We start from the raw sequence: 24,899 nt of genomic DNA on the forward strand, positions 1-24,899 counted from the left end.
CATATGTATGGAGAGGTTGTTTTATCCCTTTAAACCATTTATGGTTTATGGTGACTCTAAAGTGAACCTATCATAGAGTTTCCTCTGTAAGATTTGTTCATAGGAGATTTGTCATTGCCTTCTTCTGAGGCTGAGAGAATGTGACATACCCAAGGCCATGCAGCAGATTTCCATGGCTCAGTGGGGATTTGAACCCTGGTCTACCAGTGTCTAGTTCAACACTCAAACTATAACAGTACACTGGTATGGTAAGAACACTGTTCAAAAATCTCTATAGCACAGGCTACCAAATAACCTGTAGGAAGGTGGTGCTACACTGCTAAATATTAATACATAGCAAGTTACTGTCAGGACATAAGCATTATGCCAAATGAAACTATATTAATGACAACAATACCAGAAGTGCTTTTACCTTTCTAACATTATGAGATACTCTCTCAAACACTTTCATCTGTTCAGAAGCAGGTAACCCAGCATACATAGGAAGAACGCGCAGGTGTTTCTTCATTCCTGTGCGAGCAAAGATCCGTGCCTGTTCTATCAGCATTGAAACAACAGTTTCTACCTCCTCCTAGAAAACCATAAAAATAAATGGAATATCAAAATATATTTAGTTCAAGACAGTATCACAAGGATGAAGGAATGCTCATAGACAACATCTAATTGACTCTTGCAAGCTCTTCTTCGTGTTTTATAATCTTAAAAAACAAAAGTTGACAGTTAAAGATATATTTCTTAGGCAGAATAGTAAACATTTTTCATTCAAATACAGACTTCAGAACAGGAATATAGCAGAACAGAAGACTACAAACATATAGCCATGTCAGTCTATAGAATCAGCACATAGAGAGATCTTGTAGCACCTTTGAGAGCGACTGAAAGAAAAAAATTGGCAGCATGAGCTTTCGTAGACTTCAGTCTACTTATTTTTTATTTATTTACGGTATTTATACCCCACCCTTCAGCCCTAACAGCTCTCAGAGCGGCTTACAATTATTTTTATTTTTAATCCAATGGTTCCGTTTAGGCTTACAATCTAAAAAGACGTGACACAAAAGGAGAAGGGAATGGTGGTGGGGAAGAGGATCATGTCCAGTGCTTCTTCTCTCCCTCTGAGGCTTGGACCATGGCAGATGGACTGGAGGGAGGGCCCTTCTGCTTGCTCTGGCTAGCCCTGATGGAGATGGGCCTGCCTTTTAAATAAATAATAATAAAACTTTTATTTATATCCCGCTTTTCTGTGACAAGACAATCAAAGCGGCCCTCCCAAGCCAAATGATGACAGATGGCATGGAGGGAGGGCTCTTCTTCTTCAGACTAGGCCTGATGGAGTTGGGCCTGCCTTTTCACTCCCTCCCAGGCCAGATGATGACAGGTGGCATGGAGGGAGGGTTCTTCATCTTTCAGGCTAGCCCTGATGGAGTTGGGCCTGTTAGTGACAATGGTCTGATGCCTGCAAATCACTTTGAGGAAGCAGATTGAAGTCTACAAAAGCTCATGCTGCCAATTCCTTTCTTTCAGTTAGCCTGAAAAATGTGCTACAAGATTTCTCTACAACAGAAGACTGTGTAATTTAGTATTTCAATTCTGAGTTATAAAATGTCTGCTTCAAACACAACAAATAGATGCCCAAAGCATAAGCCTAAGTGATTGATGTTTTTTTTAATTTTATTATTTAAAATTCAACAGAACATACATGTATGACAAACAAATACAATAACTTAACTAATAAACAAAAACAAATAACCATTCTATTATACTAACATACATAAACATTTAAAATCCCATCCTTCAAACTGAAGAAACCTGTCTTTTTATGCACTTTCCAATTACATCCTACCTTTTTCAGTTAAGTTTAAACATCCTTTCCTTTAATTGTTATATTGTGTTTATTATCTACCAAAATACAGCATCATATTAATCTTATAGTTTGACATATTAAACCTTTAAATGTATCTATTTTCCTGTACTCTATCCATTCTTCCTTCACTCGTACACTCTATATATTCAATATTTTATTTTTATTTCCCTTATACTATAATCAAATATCACAGAGTATAAAAAAGTAAAAAGTATGAAAAATAAGATCCTATTCTCAGATTGTTGCACACTCAGGCAAACCTAATTGCGCCAGTGTAAATCAAATATTTAATAAGTTCATATCCATCCCTTTTTGTATTTAATCTGCTGTTTTCTTTGTTCTTTCTTTTAAATGTTTGGTAATAGGTGCCCATTCATTTCCCCATCTACTTTCATTCCCTTCTCTTAACATATCAGTAAGTTTATCTGATTCTATCATGTCATATACTTTTATGTACCAATCTTTTAATAGTAATTCATCCTTACTTTTCCATTTTTTTGCTATTACCATTCTGGCTGCTATTACCATATAGAAGATAATTTCCCCATATTTACTCTCCAATTTTGCATCACTCAACATCCCCAGTAAGAAAAAATTTGCTTTTAATTTTATTTTAATGTTTAGGATTTCTTCGATTTCTTGATGAATTTGGGTCCAAATTTTTTTCATTTTTTTTACATTCCCACCATATATGCATAAAATTCCCTGTACCATTTTGGCAGTTCCAGCATTCTTTCTTGTTATTTTTGTAAATTTTACTTAATTTTTCTGGTGTAAGGTACTATCTATATTGTATCTTAAGATAATTTTCTTTAACATCTGCACTCAGGGTGCATTTCAATCTTAACATTCCAGTTTTTTTTCCCCATTCCTCTAAAAATATTGGGTTACCTAAGTCTTGTGCCCAATTGATCATATATTGCTTGACCGTCTCATCTTCCATTTCTAAATGTTGTAATATTTTATATAGTTTTGAGATTGTATGATCTGAGTCTTTACTTAGTAATGTCCCAAATTCCATATCCTCTTTTTCTATCTGATAAATTTTCCTGTCTGCTTTAAATCTTTCTACAATTTGCCTATTTTGGTGGTGTTGTTTTTTTAAAGTTTCCAAAGCTAGGCAGACATCATGGGCTGTATAACAGAGTTCTATGAATATGCTTTCCCACTTTGCAGCAGATGTGTAAATCACAAAAACCTATGTTTTACTATTTTTAAAAAAACTGTATGAAGTAGCCCATATAGTTTTCTAACTACTGTAACTAGAAAAAATTTTTCCCCATGACTGTAATATCATATTCACAATTATTCAGACTTCAGTTATTCAAACACTTGGGTTGGTCATAGAAACTATTTCATTTAATCAAGAGGGACTTTGGAGGAACATTCTAGATTATTTGGCAATTGGAAGTTTCAATGGTGTTGAGAAGTTATTAGATATTTGGTTATTAAGTTATTAGGTATTTAGGCATATTGGCTCCTCAGAATATTGTTGTTGTTAACTGCCCGCAAGTCAACCTCAACTCACAGTGGCCCTATAGATGAGACATCTCCAAGACTCCCTGTCTTCTACTGCTCTGCTTAGGTTTGGCAGACTCATGCCTGTGGCCTCCCTAACTCAATCTAGCTATCTTCTTCTCTTTCGTCTCTTTCGTCTCCACTCAACCATTCCCAGCAATATTGTCTTTTCTAGTGAGTCATGCCTTCTCATGATGTGGCCAAAGTACAATAGCTCCATTTGATCATTTTGGCTTCTATGGGTATTTCAGGCTTGATCTGTTCAAGGACCCATTTGTTTGTCTTTTCCCCCCAATAACTTTATTCTTAAAACAAAAGATATACATAACACATAATAACAATATCTCTCAGTATTACACTCCAAATTTCACAATTTATGTTATATAATATAAATATATGAATGTCTTTGTTATAACTCATACCTTCTTGCCAAAAGAAAATAAAGTTTTTTTTTTAAATTAAACTAAAGAACATTCATTGTCTTACTTATTTTTTAATACTGTGTGGTTTCTTCCTCTCATTTTACCTATCTCTATTGTGGCTGGATTTTGTCCCTATCTATCTATCTATCTATCTATCTATCTATCTATCTATCTATCTATTATTGATTATTGCCTTCTACTTTGTTTTGTTTAATCACATTTTTTTCTTTTTATTCTTTGTCCAACTTCTTATACCAATATTTGGTTACTATTTCCCAATCATCTTGTCTTGTTTGTCTTTTTTTGCTGTCTGTAGTATCCTCAGCACTGTTCTCTAGCACCACATCTCAAATGAATACTACTCAAACTGAATTTGTCTGCATTGCTTGATGAAGTACCTCTGGCTTTGGATAAGTGGTGGACATCACTCAAATTAAATATTGGGGTAAAGTTCATGTAATTAAGATGAATACATTATCACAGATATTCCATGTTTTCTGAGGTATTTCACTGTATATTCTTCATGATTAATTTCAGAAAATCAGTACTATTTTCTGAAACTTTATATGGGATCTTTTACTGTTCTACTTTTTCACTCAAAAGTATGCAACCATTTTCATCCAAAAATGGATTTAATTTTTCAGACATGAGTTTGTATTATAAGGCATCACATCAAATACTCCTCCTAATGCAACCTTCGAATCAACTTACTTGAAAACTCTTTTAGATGGACTGCATTAGGTTCTGTTCATTTAAGGAAGCAAGAGACTTGCTACCTGTGGTTTCTGCTGCTAGGGTGGCTTGATTTACAAAATATTGCCAGTTACAATTTTATCCATACGGTCACATCAAAATAACTCTATGTGATAATCTTAATATGAAGATTGTGATGCAATCTTTTTCGTGGAACAGACGAAGTGATTGTGGAATGTATACTTCAGATCAGTTTATAGGTCCAGACAAAGATTTTTTTGCCATTTCAGTGTTACAGTCTGCTTATCAGTTACCCAAAGGTACACTGTGACAGTAGATTTACAACTACAAGATCTTTCCATGTCTACATATGGCCTATCAGAACTGAGTGCCTTAACCACTCCTCCTGTGTTGGAAACATTAATTATTCTCAGAGAAACCTAAACCAACTTGTCTATAGTATAGTTTCAGACAGTTGATGTTAATGAAGTCAGAGTTGAGTGAAACAAAGAGATAAATATTCCTGTGTAAATTAAACTATAGAAAACTGCCCTAGCTTCAGTATCTAAACCTTCTAGACCTAAAACTATGTACCGTAATTAAGATAATGATTCATTGTGGAATAAGATGTGGGCAAGTTCAGTGACTATTTATGGATTGAATGTTACAATATATTAAATTTTTATTAGAAAAATATTTAATTATTTGCAGAGACATATGTTCTTTGATTATTTGCCAGTGAAGCATAAGTAAAGAAGCACCCAATTAGACATGCCAAACTGTAGAACAGTTGTGAGTGCACAATCATTTGCACAACAGTTTAATCCAGTGCAAATGCAATAGTGGGGATTTTCATCTGACTAAGACAGGAAGGGGCAAAGAGTAGCCTGAGGCCACAGGCAGCACTCTCCAAGGATGTTTTGGTGACCACTGAACTATATCCAGATTCCCCAAAAATATATTTTTCTGATGAAAACAGAATGAATTCTTCACATGGAAGTAGTGATATGATTGCCTTGTTTAAATATTTGAAGGGATGTCATAGTCAGGATGGAGCAAGCTTGTTTTCTGCTGCTCCAGAGAACAGAAACTGGAACAATGAATGCAAACTACAGGAAAAGAGATTCCACCTCAACATTAGAAGGAAGTGCCTGACAGTAAGAGCCATTTGACAGTGGAACACACTCCTTCAGAGTTTGATAGAGTGGAGGTCTTTAAACAGAAGCTGGATGGCCATCTGTCAGGGGTGCTTTGATTGTGAGTTCCTGCATGGCAGGGGGTTGGACTGGGTGGCCCTTGTGGTCTCTACCAACTCTACGATTCTAAGTGTTTGAGATAACAATTCACCATTTAAACATGTTTCAGGCTTCTATACCTCGATTAATAGCAAAAATATAAGTTTTGACCTATAGCCGCATCCATTTTTGGTTTGCTTTTTTAAAAAACATTTTTGACAGCTTACAGGGGTGAAAATAGGCCCTCATTGTCCACCCTGTCCTAGAGTTACACCTAAGATTTATACCAATGCCTTACATCAAAACAACAATTTCAATAGGACAAACATTTCTTTTGTGTCTACCTGGCCAGTTAAAAATGCCAGAATATCCCCATCACCTTCTGTCTGATGAATTTTCATGACAGTTTCCACAGTTGATTTCACATAATCTGGAACAGGACTGTTGGAAAAAATATATAGAAACATCTTAAGTACAAATACTTAAGTACAAATATAAGTCATCCTTTCATCAAAAGAAAAAAGAATATACAGTTGGTGTTTAATGGACAATATAAATAAGTAACACTCTTGTAAAATTCCAATTACGTACATGTTACAATATTAACTATATTTTACAGGTCTAGCTGGTCATTCCTGAATCCTTCAAAAATCATTCTCAGTTATTTTGCTTCTCTCTTTGATATTTGCACAAATTCTTTTAAAATCTATTTTAAACAAACATACATATTTCACAAAAATGGAAATACCTCAACAGAGTTCTATACAATATATTGAAGGATAGGGAGTTAAAGAATCTAATATTTCCATAGAAAGGGTTAATCATTATACAAGTACATATTAAAATGCTGGGTTAACACAGGCTAGAAACAGACCTCCTTTTTTCAGAATTGTAAATAAAATTATGGCCTGGATCAAACATGAATGTTTAGCTCTCAATGACTGAAAAATCAAATCATCTTATATTTGTAGTCATCACAGCTGTAGAACTTCCATAACACATCATAAACAATGCTTTTCAGTGGTACCGGTTCATACTATCATCTGTGTGCACCAAGCATATAGTAATCAAGCAGTATATGTACATACATGTGTGAACCATTCCTATATGCACTACATACAATCCCATTTTAAAAATGGAATTCTGGTAGAATAAACCAGTTGTTTTCTATCACAGGCTTGCCCAAGTGTAAAGTAAATAAATCCTTTAAAAAACAGAAACTGGGGAAGTGGAAAACCCAAATCTCCAATGCAGCCATAACAGTAAGTCACCCCAAACAATTACTTTACTGTACAAATACACACACACCATGTCTTACATTTATTCAAACAGTGATTAACCTACAGAAGCACATTCTATAACAAAAAGTTAACTATGAAAAGGCCACAGGACAGTTTGTGGGTTTAGCCACTATATGATAATGTGGCTATTCTTTCAGAATACTTTATCATAATTATCTGAACATTCCTGTTATGTCTGATGCAAAAGGATTAAGGCTGCAAGAACATAAAGTGACATGATTCATAAACATATGATTATCCACCTATGACACCCACATTTCCTTGCTCAGCACAAGGGCAAAAGCAAGCACTGTGTGTGCAGGGGTAAAAAAACGAGCCCACTTCCGCCATCGGACCTGTCCATCTCCTTTTGTGGAGGAGGAGAGAGGGCATGAAGATGCTGCCAGGTTTGCCCATATCCCTTCTGTGGAGGGGGAAGGGGAGGACTAAGATTCCAGGGGAGGAAAAGCATGAAGATTCCACCGAGTCCCCGTAGCACTCGTCTGAAGTCTGCTCCAGCTGGCCGGTGCAAAAGGGGACGGGGGAAGGTTCCCGAAGCCCTCCTCCACTGAAGTCTGCGCCTGTTGCTCACAAAATAGGAGAAAGACACATTCAATTGGAAAACATATTTAGGATTACATCCTTAATGTGTTGGTACCGAAGCCCATGTAAAACATTTCTTTTTTAAAAAAAACTCTATGGTCCATTCAACGTTCCCTTCCCACCCAAACATTGGTTGACACATAGCTATCAAAGATACATGCTCCTCTAGCCACCACTTACAAGCATTAAACAGGAACAGACCTCTGAATGTAGAAGACATCCACTGGAAATGTTCGTCCTTCCACAGTAAGGATCATGCTGGTATCTTTGCTTGGGTCACTCGTCTCATTTTGATTAAAGAAATCCCTAAATTTCTAGGATAAAGATAGCAAATCATCATCACAATCACAAAAAAGAAGCAGACCTACAGAAGACCAGGACTCCAAGGATGCCCCAGGTAGATGTACTAGAGCAGACCCACTGAATCAATAGAATATATATAAATGTTGATTTAACAAATGCTCATTGCTTTAATGGGTTTACTGTATTTAGGGACTAACACCTGGATTTAGGCAATAAATATTAGTTGTTTTCTGAAATATGAGATCTTAGCAACATATGTTGCTGGGATGATCTATTGCTCATCCTACTTCTATTACTAATTATTATTAATATTATGATTTCTACTTAGAAATATGCAGCAAAGCTAGTATTAAGAGCAATGATTCTCGGCTTTTGGTAGAGAACATGTTTTAGACTGGAACGTCCAGAAGGATGAACCAGCATGACCAATGGTAAAGAATTATGGGCATTGAATTCCAAGACAGATGAAGGGGCATATGTTGAGAACTACTGACACAGAATGTATGGTGGTTCAGCAATAATTTAACTGTAGTTTTTGAAAACATTTTATATTATTATGAAACATTCCAAGGTATAATGTTAGAAAGTATAACAGATTTACCACACTTAACACTCAAATATTTTAAAAATTAACAATCAGTACAGATGATCTAAATACTCGAAAGGTACTAAATTGTGTCTGGTCTTGGAAGCTAATCAGGGATAGCCCTGGTTAGTACTTGGATGGAAGACTGCCAAGGAATACCAGGTGCTGCAGGCTATATATTTAAGAGGAAGGAACTGGCAGAATCGTTTCTAAGTATTCCTTGCATAAGAAAACCATAAGAAATTTATGGGGTCACCATAGTTCAACAGGCAACTTGAAGGCACATTATTATTAATTGCCATCAAGTCACTCTTGACTTACAGTGAATGAGAGACCTCCAAGTCATTCTGCTATGAACTGCCCTGCTCAGGTCTTGCAGACTCAGGGTCATGACCTCTTTGATTCAGTCTATCCATCTGGAATGTGGTCTTCCACTTTTACTACTGCTTTCTACTTTGCTAAACATTATTGTCTTTTCTAGTGAGTCATGTCTTCTCATTATATCGCCAAAGTTCAATAGCCTCAGTTTAGTCATCTTGTCTTCAAGGTAACATTTAAGATTAGTGTGGTCTAGGACCCATTTATTTGTCTTTTTAACAGTCTATGGTATCCACAGAATTCTTCACCAACACCACATTTCAAATGCGTTGATTTTCTTCCTGTCTTATATCTTCACTGTCTAGCTATCACAACCATACATAGAAACTGGAAATAATATACCATGGACAACCCCACCTTTAGCATTCAATGATATACAGTGGTACCCCGGGTTACGAATTTAATTCATTCCGCGGCGCCGTTCGTAACCCGAAAGATTTTGCAACCCGAAAAAGCCATAGCCGCTAGCGCTGGAAAGCCGCGATTTCGTGCGAAAAAGCACCGAAAAGCACCAAAAAATTTTTCGTAAGCCGGAAAAAAAAAACGTAACCCGGAACAGTTTTTTCCTATCTAATTTTTTCGTATCCCGGAAATTTCGTAACGCGGTCATTTCGTATCCCGGGGTACCACTGTATCTTTAAAATTCTTGTCTAGATCCTTCATAGGTGCCCTTCCAAGTACTAGTCTCTTTTGATTTCTTCATTCTGATTAATTTCAGACAAGGTGTTGTAGTAAACCTTGAACTATTTCAATGTTCCCATTGTCTACTTTAAAGTTATGTACATTATCTGTGGTCATTAAAGTCTTTGCTATTTTCTGCTACTAGTGCAATGTCACCTTCATATCTTCAAAAGCTGATGTCTCTTAAATTTTTCACAACTCCTTCCTTCGAGTCTAATCTAATTATATGCAAACATGATATTTTTGGCATATAAATTAAAACAAATGGGGTACCAAGATGCAGCCATGCCTGACTCCCTTGCCAGACATAATCTTTGTTTTGTATATTCTACCCAACTGATTCTGTCCATTAATTATTAGCTGTTTAAAGGATAACAGATTATTTAATTTTTTGTCAGTGCAGTACAATCAATTCCCAACAGTTATTGTCAATATAGCATCTTTTAATTTATAAATAAGGAAGAAATTTCATTTCAACTGAAAGCTGTTACTTATGCAATGCCTCATCCACAAGTAAGTAAAAAAAAAAAAAAACCTAAATCCTGTTAAAATAAACTGATGAGCAATTCACATGTTCTTTAGAATCTTAGAAAAGGGTATTTAACAGAGTTTAGACAAGCGGAAAGTACTGTAACACACACAGGGAAAAATTAAGCTTATCCTTAGGTATGCTGACTTTCAAATAAAATGTATCTGACATTAATCTGGTCATATCCATCCAAACTCTCATTTCTTAGCTTAAAAATAGAGACTTCCATGAGGTAATTCACACCTCAATATTAGATAAGCATCCCATCTATAAAATATCTCCACATACAGTTAAAACACAAATCACAGAGAAACGTAAGCCCTTACCCCTTCTTAATTCTCTTTCTCCACCAACACAATTTTCCTTTAATAAAGGGGTGGAGATTATGCAGATTATTTGTAATCCATGGAGGATAAGCATGTCTCTAGGGGCATGGTTCCTTCCTGAAACAAGTTGTCCCCATAACATATTTCAGTGGAACATAACGTCATCTCTGTTAAAGCCAAAATTGGGTTGAGAGGTTTTGTTTGTGTTTTTGGTTTGCCTGGAAACCAGAACTACCATTTTGCTCACTTTCTGTTTCATCTTTTATTATGTGGCCCTTATATTGACATTTCTACACTCAGGCTTTAATAAATGTTCTAGCTGTAAAGAAAAGCAGGGAGTTCACACCCCTCCCCTGAAACACTGTTATGGCTACATGCCAAGCTCAACGTGCACCAAGAAATGTGCTTTTTTCTTGTGCTAGTGACATTTATGGGTAATACTAGCAAATCACTATTTCCCAGCTTTACATGTGTGAAACATGGGAATGAGAAGGGGGGACTTTCTTCAGTACCATTCCACTACTGGAGGAATAACAAGCTGAAGTCCTGTTGTGTTTCCAGTGACATCACAGGATACAAATTTGACTTGATTTTGACCATTCTGGGTTTTTAGGTAACTGCCATTTATTCAGATGAGACTTAGGTCTGACCAACCTATGTTCCCAGTAAATTGCACCTCTGTAATTTAAAAGGGTGATTAGGCTATGGTGCTCTAAAGGGTACAGAACTAACTACAAGACAAGAATGACAGCTGTCTCATATTTCTACAAGAAATTAACAATTCCACAAGTATTGCTTAAACCAATTCTTTCAGCTCTACCTCTGCATCCAGTGTTGCCGATGCTACAATTAGACGAAGATCTCCTCGTTTCTTTTGAACCTGTGAAATATAGTAGAGGAGAATAATATAAATTTGCTCAGCCATGGTCAAACATCATAAAATTTTGGAACTAACAGTATGATGTATGAAAAATGCTAGATTCATCCAGTATATACCAGGGCAGAGAAGTGTGCTATCCCTAAAACTGCCTTCACTGTTGATTTATCTTTCGTAGATGTATTAGTCAGACCTGTAGATAATCCAAAAAATGTTTTATGAAATAATCCAGTTGTTTATTTTGAAGCCTGTGTGAAATAACATCTAAAGTCAAAGGACAGAGTTTTCCATTTCCATTAAACACTATTTATTCTAGCAGTGTTCACTTTAAAAGGAACAAATTCTGAATTAGTATCATCTGCTATCTCTCAGAGCAGCAAAGGTTCAGTGATTTACTTCAACCCTGGAGGCGAAAGGAACACTGCTAAAAAAATGGCACATTGTAACATGTTCATAACTGTTGGCAACTACATGCAGCCTAATAGCAGTATTTCAGGATTGTAGCTACCAGAGTACTGTATTACAACTCCAAGCTTGTCTTCCCCATGGAGAATTCAGTTGTTGGGGAATGGAAGACAAACAAAATGCTATTAGGAAATTCTGACCTTTTTTAGCAAACCAATGGCAATGTCTGTATACAACGTTCTTTCATGAGCTTCATCCAACATGATTACACTAAAACAAAGCAAAAATAATAAGATTCTTTCATGAAATAACAATTAGCAGATGTTAACTATTATACTATGACTATTGTATATTAAATAATTATAGAAGAACCATGCAAATTGTTCTTGGAAGTCACATATTTTTAACTCAAAGAATTTAAAAACTTCAGTTGATCTGCAATAGTCATCAAGGTAGCACAACTATGTACATACTCAGGAAAGACAAATAATGGAAGGTGAAGATCCAGGACTTGACAACAGCATGTGCCTATGTGTATTACCAACTATATACAGTACTGTATGTCTGACCTTTCTGCTTATTCCACTTTGGGTGTGAAAAGAAGAGGTTTTCCTCTTCAATTTTCACATCTTCCTAGTTGAGAACTACCTGAGTCTTAGGGCTAAACATGCCCATTAATTAGCTCTCAAATGGACATGTCACTTCCAAGTTTTCTCTTTAATTAAAAATTAATCCAATGTCTGCAATGCTCTTTAAGTTTACTTTCTGGGTTTGTTTTTTTTTAAAGTGTCCTCTGGGCATAGAATATCCTGGAGAACCCACAGAGGGTATGCAGGAAAGCATTTTGAGTTTTAAATGCTGAAAGAAATTATAACATTGGGATGGGTATGACATCAGTATGGCTTTGGGAGTTCCTATGTAGCCCAGAGAAAATTAATTAATAGATAAACAAACAGACAGACAGTTCTCTTCCATAGCAATTATGCTAAGATGTTCAGCAGAACCCCACTTTGTCTCCCACAAAACTTCTGAGTTCCTGTGGAAAACAGAACTAGAATCAGGATATCCAACTGTGTGTTTTACCTTTTGAAAGCAGAGGATTCTCTGAAGTATTGAATTGGTACTCAGACTCTGTAACAGAACCCTTAAAGTCATAAAGGGTTTGAGTTCAGGATAGATCAAAACCTATTATATGATTATCAATACCCTCATCAGAGCCCTTTTGTGAATCCACTTGCTCAGTGAGTGAGACAGGTAGTAATCCCTCAGTTGTGGCATCCCACTTGTACAATATCCTTGTCAGAAAAGCTTTTGTGGTACTATGTGTCATTTCTTCACTGCCATGCAAGTGCCTTTTTATTTAGTCATGTATTTTAGCAAGTTCAGTTCAATGTGAAGTTGAAGGCTTTCATGGCTGGCATCCATAGGTTTTTTGGGTGGGAGGCGGGGGTTTGGGCTATGTGGCAATGTTCTAGAAGAGTTTCTTCCTGACGTTTCGCCAGCATCTGTGGCTGGCATCTTCAGAGAAAGATACCAGCTACAGATGCTGACGAAACATCAGGAAGAAACTCTTCTAGAACATGGCTACATAGCCCGAAAAAAACCACAAAAAAACTTCAGTTCAATGGTTATTTCATTTCATTTTCCATTTTATCTGTTGCACTTTCTTTGTAGTGTGTATTGTGTTGCATCATCTTGAGGCAACAGTTTTGTGAGGCCTTTAGCCTGAACAGCAGTCTAAAATCAAATAAATAAATAAATAAATAAATAAATAAATGTAGTAGGGACTGCTAAACAAAACATAGTGACAGAATACTGGGACAGGGGGGCAGTTGGAGGAGAAGGAGAGGACACACTTAATCTGGGACCTAAAACTTCAAGAATAACATTTTAATAACATTTCATATATTATGTATTGTTTATGTGCTATCACTGTGATCTATTCCTGAGTACCATGCAAAAAAACCAATTCCAATGCCAATCAAAATAGCCTCTATCCACAGAAGCATCCCTTCTAAAACTTAACAACAGGCAGGAAGGTAACTATGAATGAATATGAATGAAAGAGGTTCACATCATAAATACATACATGATTAAAATCACTTGTCACATATTTACCTATATCTTGTTAATAATGGGTCAGCCATCATTTCCCTCACTAGCATCCCATCAGTCAGGAACTAAAACACAGAAACAAAATCAATTTGTGATCAGAAAGGTGGAAAAGGAAGGTGTTCTAACATAGAAGATATTTTTGCATATATGTTTTTTAAAAAATCCTAACTGGGGAGGAGCAGGTTCTCAAGAACAGGCCAATGTTGACTGCTTGTTGAGTAGGAGAAACTGGGTTAGAGGAGAAATGGGATGGAGAAGGGCATGATGGGATGGAGAAGGGCATGACTGGTGCAGTGAACAGGAGCAATGGATACTGCAACTATCTGCCTTAGGTCCCACTTGCTTCTTGCACATCTTCTCAGCTTATTAAATATTACCTCAACTTCTGTGGTGCTGTTTATAGAAGACAGAATTTATGTCTTTTTTCTGCTTTAGGAAGCACAAGAATAAATGCAAATTTCTCTTGTTGTAAGGGAAATTATACTGTAATTCTTATGGCATTTTCAAAGGTACAAGCCACAAGAAATATGATGGGGGCCTCTGAGTTTTCAGGCTCAATGATTGTTCATAAACACTGCCCATGAAGCCCAGAATGCTACATCCAAACCAGGCCAAAGGACTTGGTCACTGTCTTACTGAGGTCTAACTGGTATGGAAAAGGTGATGTGAAAAATCCAGTCTCCAACTATATGATTGGCTGGTTCTAGATAGGGAAGTGTCCCTTTCATGAACTACCACTTGCATCCTGCACTGTCACAGTTTTTCCTTTACAGCCTCAGTTCTAGACAACAGAATATACTCACTTTGAAAGGTCAGAAAGGAATAACAGTGAATCTTGCCACTAGCTTACAGAACCATAAACATAAATGTAGCCTGTGTCCCTCTGCAGGGTATTTTTTCCCCTTTCCCACTTTCTACTGACCCGTAATTTGGTTCCTCTTCAAGAGTAAGTAATAAGAAGGAGGCAAAATATGTTCTACTGTCTATTCACACACCCCACTTTTCTACTAGACCACAGTCTCTGGGCTGCCAGACTCCATCCCTGGAACTACTTAGGTGCTTGTGCATGAGTGCCCCTTATCATCTGGGGAAAAAAATGATGTGTCCCATCCAGATACTTCACAACCATCAGATGAGCGTACAATTTTCAGTGGTTCAGGAAGCAATCTACTGCCCATTCCAACCAAATATTGCAAATCTCTCCACTACTATGTTCTCCCCTTGAAAACTAATTAAAAACAGTCACAAAGAGTTGATACAGCCATTTGTTTAAATATTATTACCTTGATCCTTGTAGTCTGTGGATCAGTACAATCATCAAATCGGATGCAATACCCAACTTCATGACCTAGCAAGGCACCCCTCTCCTCAGCTACTCGGCCTGCAATCTTGTAGAAAAAGTCATGTTTAATACTGCAGATATCAAGTATATTTTTATTTTCTGGATATAACTGTTTGACTAAAACCAAGTAATGTTTCTGAACTGGACAACTAAAGCATCTGCACAGTAATGATCCTTTACATGGTGTGGGGCTTATATCTTTTGAGATTTCTGGAGCTGTAAATCCCTACACAAGAAGGCCAGGGTTGCCAGACCAGCCTCTCAGAAAGCTGTAGACCAGCTCATTTTATTTCCTTAACAGAAGTGAGCTTTGCAGCAATAAAGCAACTCCCCCACCCCACTTTTTTCCCATTGGTGATGATTCAGTTATGCAGTGCCCTCCCTAGAGAGCTGCACATGATGGCTAAACCAAAAAACATTGCACTACATTAAGTGATTTTACATAATCAATGCTTAAGTTGTTTTATTTTATATTTTAGCATTTAATAATTATTTACATTTGTTATTCACCACTCTGGAATGCAGCAGACAAACATTTTAAATAAATAAATAAATAAATAAAAGGAATGCATATTTTGGCATTTCGGTGCAGCATAAAGTAATTTATTCAGCAGGCAGGTAATTTATAATGAATGTATTCTCTCTATTACTACTCAGCATTTTGATTCTGGCTTAACACCAAATGTATCAGATGTAGCCCTAGGACACCATGATCTACAACAGTATTAAAAGTTATAGTAAATTGCAGATTACTATAATACTATTCAATGTCTTACATACATCTTAGGACTCTGAAAAGGGTCACAAATAATCATATTTCCTCTCTGGAACAGTCTATACAGTGTAGTTAGTAAGTCAATCACAACAAAGAATTGGTGAATGGTTAGAAATTTTGAGAATACACAATACCATACCCTTCTGGCTGAAAGAATGAGAGCTTCTATCCTAGTTTGGATGGAGGCAGGGAGGAGTAAGTTTAGTGATAGAGAGTGAAGTGACTTCAGGAATCTTTGTTGTTGCTGTGTACCTTTCAAGTCATTTCCAACATATGGCAAACCTAAGGTGAACGTAAAGGTAAAGATATTCCCCACTGACAAGGTTGTCAAGTCATGTCCAACCATAGGGGCATGGTGCTCACCTCCGTTACAAAGCTGAAGAGCCAGTGTTGTCAAGAAACTACTCTGTGATCATATGACCAGCATGGCTGCACAGAACGCTGTTTACCTTCCCAAATATAGCACTGGGTTTTCTGGGGCTGAAAGTATGTGATTCATCCAAGGTCACTCATTCCTTTGCCAAGCAAGGAATCAAACCCTGAAGTCAAGAGCTGTAGTCCAATGCTCAAACCACTACACCAGGAGTGGGGAACCTGCAGCCCTAAACATTCTCACACATAATCAAGTTGTATCTATGGCACATAAGGTAAATCAATTGTCCACACAATACAACAAATATCCCCCCTCCCTCCATGATAACTGTCATCCTTCGGCCTGCGAGGGAGTGAATAGGCAGGCCCAGCTCCATCAGGGCTAGCCTGAAGAAGAAGAGCCCTCCCTCCATGATAACTGTCATCCTTCGGCCTGCGAGGAAGTGAACAGGCAGGCCCAGCTCCACCAGGGCTAGTCTGAAGAAGAAGAGACCTCCCTCCAGTCCATCTGCTTTGGTCCAGGCCTCAGAGGGAGAGAATAACCACTGGACCTCTTCCCACCACCATTCCCTTCTCCTTTTGTGTCGTGTTTTTTAGATTGTAAGCCTAAGGGCAGGGAACTGTCTAATTAAAAATAATAATTGTAAGCCGTTCTGATAGCCTTTAGGGCTAAAGGGTGGGGAATAAATACCATAAATAAATAAATAAATATCAGCTTTTTTTCTCTACAGATATTTAAAACCAATTCAGGTTTCACAAGATTGGAAGGTAATATTAAGGACTCATGCACAGCCACACACAAGCTTACACCGTGTCTGCGCCATACGCAGGCTTGCCATATGTGGACTTGAGGTCATGCATATGGCAAGCCCTAATATGGGGCATGGAGCATGTGGCCATAGTGCGCGTCTTGCTGCATGCCACAAGGCCATGCCCCATTCAAACAAATGGGACATGATTTTACACAGAATTTGCCTTATGCGGGGAGGGGGGGTCCAGAATGGATCCCCCATGTAAGGCGAGGGTGCACTGTACATACCCACATAGCTGCACCTTCTCATTGTAATCAATTTCACTTTGCTACACAATCTTCTATTGCTTGAGTCATACACACACTTCCTAAACAATGAGAAGATAAAGAAACAAAAATCCATGAATTCCGCTGTCCTCATAAGTTTTTTCACTAATGTCATACAAAGAATAAGCAAGGGTAGGGTGAGAAGCCAGCAAGACACAGTGGTTTGAGTGTTGGACTACTACAAGTCTGAATTCATGCTTGGACATGGAAACTCACAGGTGACCTAGGGCAAGTCACACTCTCACAGCCTCAGAGGAAAGCAAAGGCAACACCCTTCTGAAGAAATCTTGCCAAGAAAATTTCATGATAGGTTCACTTTAGGGTTGCTGTAAGTCAGAAATAACTTAAAGGCACACAGCAACAGCAGGAGAGCATATCTAAGATCCTGACACATAATTTTCAAACTTGAAGCATACATCCTACAGCAGATTCATTTGTCAGATTCTATGCCAGAAACAGTTCCAGAACTGAACATTTAATGAAATTCAAGAGTGCTTAACAATATACTGGATCATGCTAAACGCTGGCAAAACAGCTTGCACATGTCAAGTATGATAGACATGATTAAAATATTTATCTTATTTGTCAAAGGGTAATGTGTAAACAAATTTCAAAAGTCTGAACTAGAAATACTCACTGAAACACATGCAACTCTGCGAGGCTGTGTTACTCCCACTACTCGACCTTCTGCAGTCCAGCCAGCTTCCATTAGATACTGTGATTGGGAAGAACATATCATTCTAATTTAATTTCTGTTTCATACTACTTTTTATTTATTTCTTCTTCATCTCACAGTTATAGGAGGGTTACAGACCGCCGAAATGCGGCGGTCTGCTGCCACCGCCGGTTGCTACGTCCGGGAACCACAGCAGCCAAATGACGCAGTTCCCGGACGCAGCAAAGAAGGAGCGTGAAAATCATGCTCCTTCTTGCTCCCCGGAAGAGATGCCACGAGGCGCTAGTTGCGCACTCATGGCGTCACTTCCAGGGTGCGACGTGCAGACGCAGAGCGTCCGCTACGTCAAAATGGTGGTGGCCATGTGGAACGGCCGCCGCCATTTGTTACAGACTCTGTCCGTAATAGGAGTAGGGGTGTCTAGAAGAGACGCCCCTTTTTCAAACTGGGACGTCCTGAGGACGTCCGAAATGGCGATCTATAACCCGCCATAGTTTAATAAAATAGCAGAATTAAGGCAATGAACCTCTATACACCACTATAAAGAAATAAAATGGGTAAAACTACATTTGACATTATTGTCAAAATCATAAATTAATTACATACTTCCCAAAAGGGTGACAAAGATTTTTAGAGAGGAAACTATATCTCCTTCCATCACATTACAATTATCATACCATTAGAGCAGTTACCATCTTCCAGCCTAACTTTCCTCAAAGGGGACTGAATCTAGACCAGAGAATGAAGGATCTCAGACCAAGGAATGAAGGATCTCAGAAATCTGAATTAATAATAAAATTTAATAATAATAATAATAATAATAATAATAATAATAATAATAAATAAATAAATAAAATTTAAATTAATGGAAAACATTTTAAAATATTGTATGCAGCTGTGCCAGACATCTGGCTTCAATTCCAGCACAAAGGAATGGATCCATATGTAGTTATGCAAACAGAAGATTAACTGAAATCCATCAGACACATTAGTCATAATGGTGTTGAGTCTCATTGATTTCAATTTATCTCCTCTAAGCATGGCTTAGACTGGATCCAAACTAATTACTGCCAAAGTCAAAGAGTGCTAATCCAAACATCCAACCAAACATAACATGTGTTTGACTTCAATGGAAGAGAGCTAATTATGAAGGCTGACACAGAAAGGGAGTCTTTATACTGATAGTTCCCTAATTGCAGAATGCAAACAGTGGTCTAACATCTAGTGAAGTTTTTATTTTGATTTGATCTGTTTATTTTTGGCTAGAGTGCTTTGTGCTTACATTGCTCTTACATACTTTGTAACCCTGGGGATTTAACTGAAGTACAGGATGTAAACGATTTTAATCCATATTAAATATTATTTATTTCATACTAACCTGGGGAATCTGAGTGCTTTTCCCACATCCTGTTTCTCCAACAATCACCAGTGTTTGATAGTTTTCTACCAGATAAAGGATGTGATTTCTCAGCTAAAACAAAAAAGATGTGATTTACAAGAAAACCAGATTTAATACAGAAATTAAAGCAGCATGCAATAAAATAAATTGTATAGGGAAATTGTTTCCTTACTACACAGTCTGATATGCATTGACTAAAAAGTAAGCCCTGGTAATTTCAACAGAGCTTATATCCCAAGTAACTGTGCACAGGACTGCAGCCTGTGACTATTAACTATATCTCTTAAATGCCTCACAAAATAGGATTATCCTAAGTGTTATACAGCACAATTAAAAATATAGCATTATCAATACTATAAGATCACAACAGAACAATATAATACAACAGAACATAAAGCTAACAGATATACAATGTAATCCAAGCAGCCTGCAATCCTGCACAGAGTTCTTAAATCTTACTCAATCCAACATAGCCCTAAAAGGACAGTAGAAGATAGTAGCATACTGTACATGAATTTCAGTCCTTTTATAAGGATCAAGAACAATCAATGGAGCACTCTAGTATGCATAAATATAGATAAGAAAAGTATGTCATCTATCTCATGATATTATTAATTGCCATGCTGCAAAATTTTTGCCAGTTCCTGCCAGTTAAATGGTGACATGGCAAATACACCAATGAACAATAAGGTTTACATTAACTCAATTCAAAGTAGCAAAATAAGTGCATACCTTAAAAACTGGTAGCTTTTGCCTCTGTTGTTCAATAGAAAGAGAAACATATGGGTTGTAGATGACTGAAACACTAGTACTTTCAGCAGGACTCTGCCTTTCCTCTGAGAGACTGGCACCTGGTCCATCTGTACCTATACAACCAAATAAATAATTAAGAGCACTATTAGGAGAATGGCTAGACCTTTAGCCACATACAAAGAAGGAAGAGGAGCAATTATATAGAAACCACACTCTTCTATTTACAGCACTTTCTCCAATGCTAAAGACAACTTTTGATACAAAGTATGAGTAAGCCATTTTGGTTCCCATTAGGGAGACAGGCAAAATGTGAAATAAAAGAATCCATTTTATTGCAATTAAACACAACATATATAATTAAACAATTGTAGGCTGATGGAAGTTACTAGAGCTCCTGGATGGAAATGCTGAATCATCTAACTGATACAACAAGGAGAAAAAAAGTAATTACAGATATGCATAATTTGCAATTTCCCTTATGCAAGTTCATTATAATGTCCTTCACTTTACAGGAACCATGTCGCAAATTTGTTGCAGACAAGAAAGCAAATGGGTGACTTAGGCTCAGTATTTATGATGCATTTTTAAGGCAGCATGAATAGGTATTTCTTCACATTTTACAGTTTTGAAGTTTGCCACACAGCCAGCTTTGTTCATATGCATGATCTATCCATATACATGGTGTTTCCAACCAATATGCATGTGTCATATTGCAGGCAAAAAAAAAATTACCACAAAGTAGGATTTGTATCCACCACCATGAGTTAAACAGTGGATCAGCACCAAACAATGTCATCTGTAAACTTAGTATTGCAAGATGCCTATTGACCTATGTCAATCACATGAATATCATAGGGTTTTCTTAGGCAAGGAATGCTCAGAGGTACTTTTACCAGTTTTTTCCTTGAAAATATAAATAATAAATAAATAAAAATAAAAATAAAAATTTTATTTGTATCCTGCCTCTCTATCAAAGATAATCGAGGCAGCTTACATAGTAAAACTCTATACAAAATCCCAATCTCCCCTTTCCCTCCCTCCCGTAAAAGAGAATTAAACAATAAAATATTAAAATATCTAAAGTAAAACATCCAATTAAGATAAACAACAAGGGACTAGGCATAGAACAGTCGATGGGATAAACATATTAGGTGTGTGGTCGGGATTGCTATTTGGGGAAGGCCTGCCAGAAGAGATCCATCATGATGGCCTTTTTAAAGCTATCAATGGCCCAGTACAGACGGACCTTTTGCGGCATGCCCATGACATGCTAGGGTTGCTCAAGGGTGGGGCGTGCACACATCCCGCAACCCTAGCACGTCATGGGTGCGCTGCAGCTGCACTGCGCCGTACAGATGGCATGCACAATGATGATGTTGCAGCTGCACCGCATCCAAATGGCATAGCGCACCTGCAACATCACCATGCCATCTCTAGCGCTTTGCAGCAGCGCAGCACCGCCGCAAAAAGAGCCACTTCCAGGCGCTCCTTTTTTGCTGCACAGCAGCACTGCACAACTGGGTTGCTGTGGCGCTCCTGCGGAGCAAAGAGAGATGTCGGGGAGGTGCCTCTTTTTGGCACTCTACTGCGCCTAAGCTAGTAATAAGCTGGATCTCCTCCAGCAGACCATTCCATAGTCTGGGCGCGGCAGAGGAAAAGGTCCTTTGGGAGGTTGCAGTCAATTTGGTCTTTATAGGTTGCAATAGTCCCCCCCCCCCCCAGAGGATCTCAGTACACGGGGAGGATTGTATGGAAGGAGCCTGCAGCACCTGATATTCTTTGGTATTCTCCCATCCATGTACTAGCCAGAGCCGACCCTCTGGAGATCTGATGTCTTTAGGGTAATTATATACTAGTCTTAAATTTACCAGGTGGCTTAGTGGTTAAGACGCCAATTCTGATGATTGTACGGTTGGAAGATTGAGACCCAAGTGCAGCATGATGGGGTGAGCTCCAGTCACTAGTCCCAGCTTCTGCCAACCTAGCAGTTTGAAAGCATGCAAATCCAAGTAGATAAATAGGTACTACTTTGGTGGGAATGTAACAGCATTCAGTGCCGTCATGCTAGCCACATGACCACAGGAGTCGTCTTCAGACATCGCTGGCTTGTCGGCTTAGTAATGGAGATGAGCACAGCCCCCTACAGTCGGTTATAACTAGACATTCATGTCAAGGGGAAACCTTTACCTTTAGAAAGCCAATAAATACCAGGTGTTGTAGGCTATATTTCATAGGAAGGAATTGACAATTGAGTATTGCTTGCCATAAAATCCCTATGAAATTCATGGAGTCATGCATAAGTCGACAGGCGACCTGAAGGCACCCAGCCACAAAGCAGGGTGGTTGGAGTACCACTGATGACCTCTGATGGAAGGAATTTTCTCTAAATCCCTTTTCAGGTGTTTTATGACAGAAAGTAATGATAGCCCTTGACACTGGAAGAAAGAGAGGTTAGTGCTGGCCTGATTCTCTTGAAGCTGCTGCCTGTTTACTGTGCCATCAATCCTAGTATTTTATTGGATTATGTTGGGAGGTCACTTTCATCAAAGGCAAGGTGGTGCTAAAGGATTTCTGTTCCCCTTCTGGGAAGGCTTTCCTATGTAGTTTAATTTTATCCTCCATGGATTTAAATACAGACATACCTCAGTTAAGTAAGCAGATGTTTTCCTGGGCATTTCCTCTTTAACATATACATTGGAACCAGAGACAGAAATACTGTAAAAAGGAAATAATAGGGATAGGTTCCTAACCCCTATTCTTAAGAACACACACAGAAAATAGCAGTTCAACATGTTTTGGCAATTTTTTTTATCCAAAACTGACAATATACTCATGTGAAATGCAGGAACCAAGCCAGGTATACCTTGCACAAGAGACCACTTCAAATGTCTTCCAAAATGCATCCAGGGATAATTGTTTTCTTTCACCAGGCTGCACTTTTTTATTACAGTGTTTCCATTTTGGTGGAACTTAGTGGTCTATGCTTCTTTAAAATGAGAGTAATTGGTAAGGCAGGTTTATCTGCTTTTCTCTTTCCTCTCTGTTTTCCTGCTGCACACTCAGTAAGGAATTCTAGAGGCAGCTGCTGTTTACCTTATCTGTTGCTGAGAGGTACACACAGCAATAGTAGGACAGGCTAAAGGCCATTCTTTCCCATCTCAATCTTCATTGCATTGTTTACTGCAGACACACTGCTGCAAGATGAAACAGAAAATCTGTTTCTTCAGCCCTCCTTCACTATCCTTCCAATGTTGACACTGTTTTTTTAAAAAAATCCTCAAGCTAGACAGAGAACAAGGAGGAAAAGGAAGGGCTGGGTGTATAAACATTTTGTAAAAAGGAGGTTCTTTCTAAGAAGGTTTGTTAAATGAAGTAAGCCTGTATCTTAATAAAAGTACTTACAACATGCATTGTAGAAATGATATTAAGTACAGAATAGCCAGCTGTTTACTGGCAGATATAGGCTGCTGAAGATATACAGTATAATGTAGTACGGTACGGACTAAAGAAACTTTCAGCCTTTAAGTTGTTCATGGATTCCTACTCCCACTAGCCTCAGGGTATACAAAAGGTAACAGTTGAAGTCTGACAACATATCCAAGTTCCTAGCTCCCCACTCTATATTATTACTATATATACTCATGTATAGGTATAGAAATTTTAGTTTAAAAATTGACCTAAAAACACGGAATTGATTTATCCACAGGTCAATGTTAATACTGTACTTTAACTCTTATCAAAAAGAAAAGAAAAGAAAGAAACCATTCCTTGGTGAAAGGCAAAAACATAATCTGTCCTGGAAGCACCAATCCCCCCTGTGTTCTCAGCTATCCTGCCTTTAGTATAAGCACAAACAGTTAGGCCTGCTGAAATTTTGTTAAGTTCTTTGGCATTGTTTTCTTTTGATTTTCTCCTGAAATATTTGCTTTGTTACATGTCCCTAAGTTTTCTCCCTCGATTTATCCACGGGTCATATCATATCCACAGGTCATATCAAAATCCATAATTTGGGCTCCAAAACCTGTCCTTATACATGAGGTCTATAGCCAAGTATATATGGTAGTTGAAAAACAAACAAAAATCCTTGTCTGTTAAATGTATTTCCCTACCAGTGTAGTCCTGAAGATACCAGCACTCCCCACATATCAAACAGAACTTACTTGGAAGAAGAACTGATATAACTGAGACATTTGTCTGTTGGGGGCAAACATAATTTGAAGCTGACATTACTCATTAGCTGTACACCTGCTATCACATTCTACAGGCAAAAGAGGATTTTTAGCAATCATATAGTAATAGGTCATTTCCAAAATTACTTCTGAAGAAGCAATAAGAGCCTATAATTCTACTGCCTATTTCTTGTACTCATTAAGAATATCTAAGAGCTTCTCAAGCTCAATCATCATTACAGTTGGTTCATGCTGACAATCAATGAGAACCTCAAGTCCAAAGATGATGAGACGATTGAATTGAAGCAGAAGTAACTGTGGTTACGATCTCCTGACGTAAATCACATTTATCAATTCTTCAAATACACGCTTTTGTCCACTGCCAACAGTACTGGCAAAGACTGAAAGCCAATCAAATTAAGTTTTAGGATCATCTGGGAAGGTTTTCTCTCAGTCCTGCTACCATCACAGACTCACCTGGTGAGGACACAAGATAAAGCCTTTTCAATGGCTGCTCCCACCA

The 24,899-nt window shown here is 37.8% G+C and overlaps 1 protein-coding gene across 5 annotated transcripts in view; it reads right to left on the bottom strand.

Moving 5' to 3' along the window:
- Positions 1 to 24,899, bottom strand: part of LOC121917509 (probable ATP-dependent RNA helicase DHX35) — a 54,631-nt gene that overhangs the window by 25,122 nt on the left and 4,610 nt on the right. For 3 of the 5 annotated variants that reach the window (XR_006101049.1, XM_042443537.1, XM_042443536.1), the window contains exons 2-12: positions 20,187 to 20,320; positions 19,434 to 19,526; positions 18,017 to 18,094; positions 15,096 to 15,200; positions 13,816 to 13,877; positions 11,898 to 11,967; positions 11,236 to 11,295; positions 7,814 to 7,926; positions 7,366 to 7,590; positions 6,074 to 6,170; positions 413 to 571 (exon numbers count right to left, since the gene is read on the bottom strand). Coding sequence is in view for 4 of the 5 variants with exons in the window: in XM_042443537.1 (XP_042299471.1) it covers positions 413 to 571; positions 6,074 to 6,170; positions 7,366 to 7,590; positions 7,814 to 7,926; positions 11,236 to 11,295; positions 11,898 to 11,967; positions 13,816 to 13,877; positions 15,096 to 15,200; positions 18,017 to 18,094; positions 19,434 to 19,526; positions 20,187 to 20,320 (1,196 nt within the window). In the remaining variant the exon portion in view is untranslated. The remainder of the gene's footprint in view (positions 1 to 412; positions 572 to 6,073; positions 6,171 to 7,365; positions 7,591 to 7,813; positions 7,927 to 11,235; positions 11,296 to 11,897; positions 11,968 to 13,815; positions 13,878 to 15,095; positions 15,201 to 18,016; positions 18,095 to 19,433; positions 19,527 to 20,186; positions 20,321 to 24,899) is intronic. The other 2 variants (XM_042443539.1, XM_042443538.1) reach the window with 1 other exon arrangement.

This window comes from Sceloporus undulatus, unplaced genomic scaffold (assembly GCF_019175285.1).
Source record: "Sceloporus undulatus isolate JIND9_A2432 ecotype Alabama unplaced genomic scaffold, SceUnd_v1.1 scaffold_21, whole genome shotgun sequence".
NCBI classification, from domain to species: domain Eukaryota; kingdom Metazoa; phylum Chordata; class Lepidosauria; order Squamata; family Phrynosomatidae; genus Sceloporus; species Sceloporus undulatus.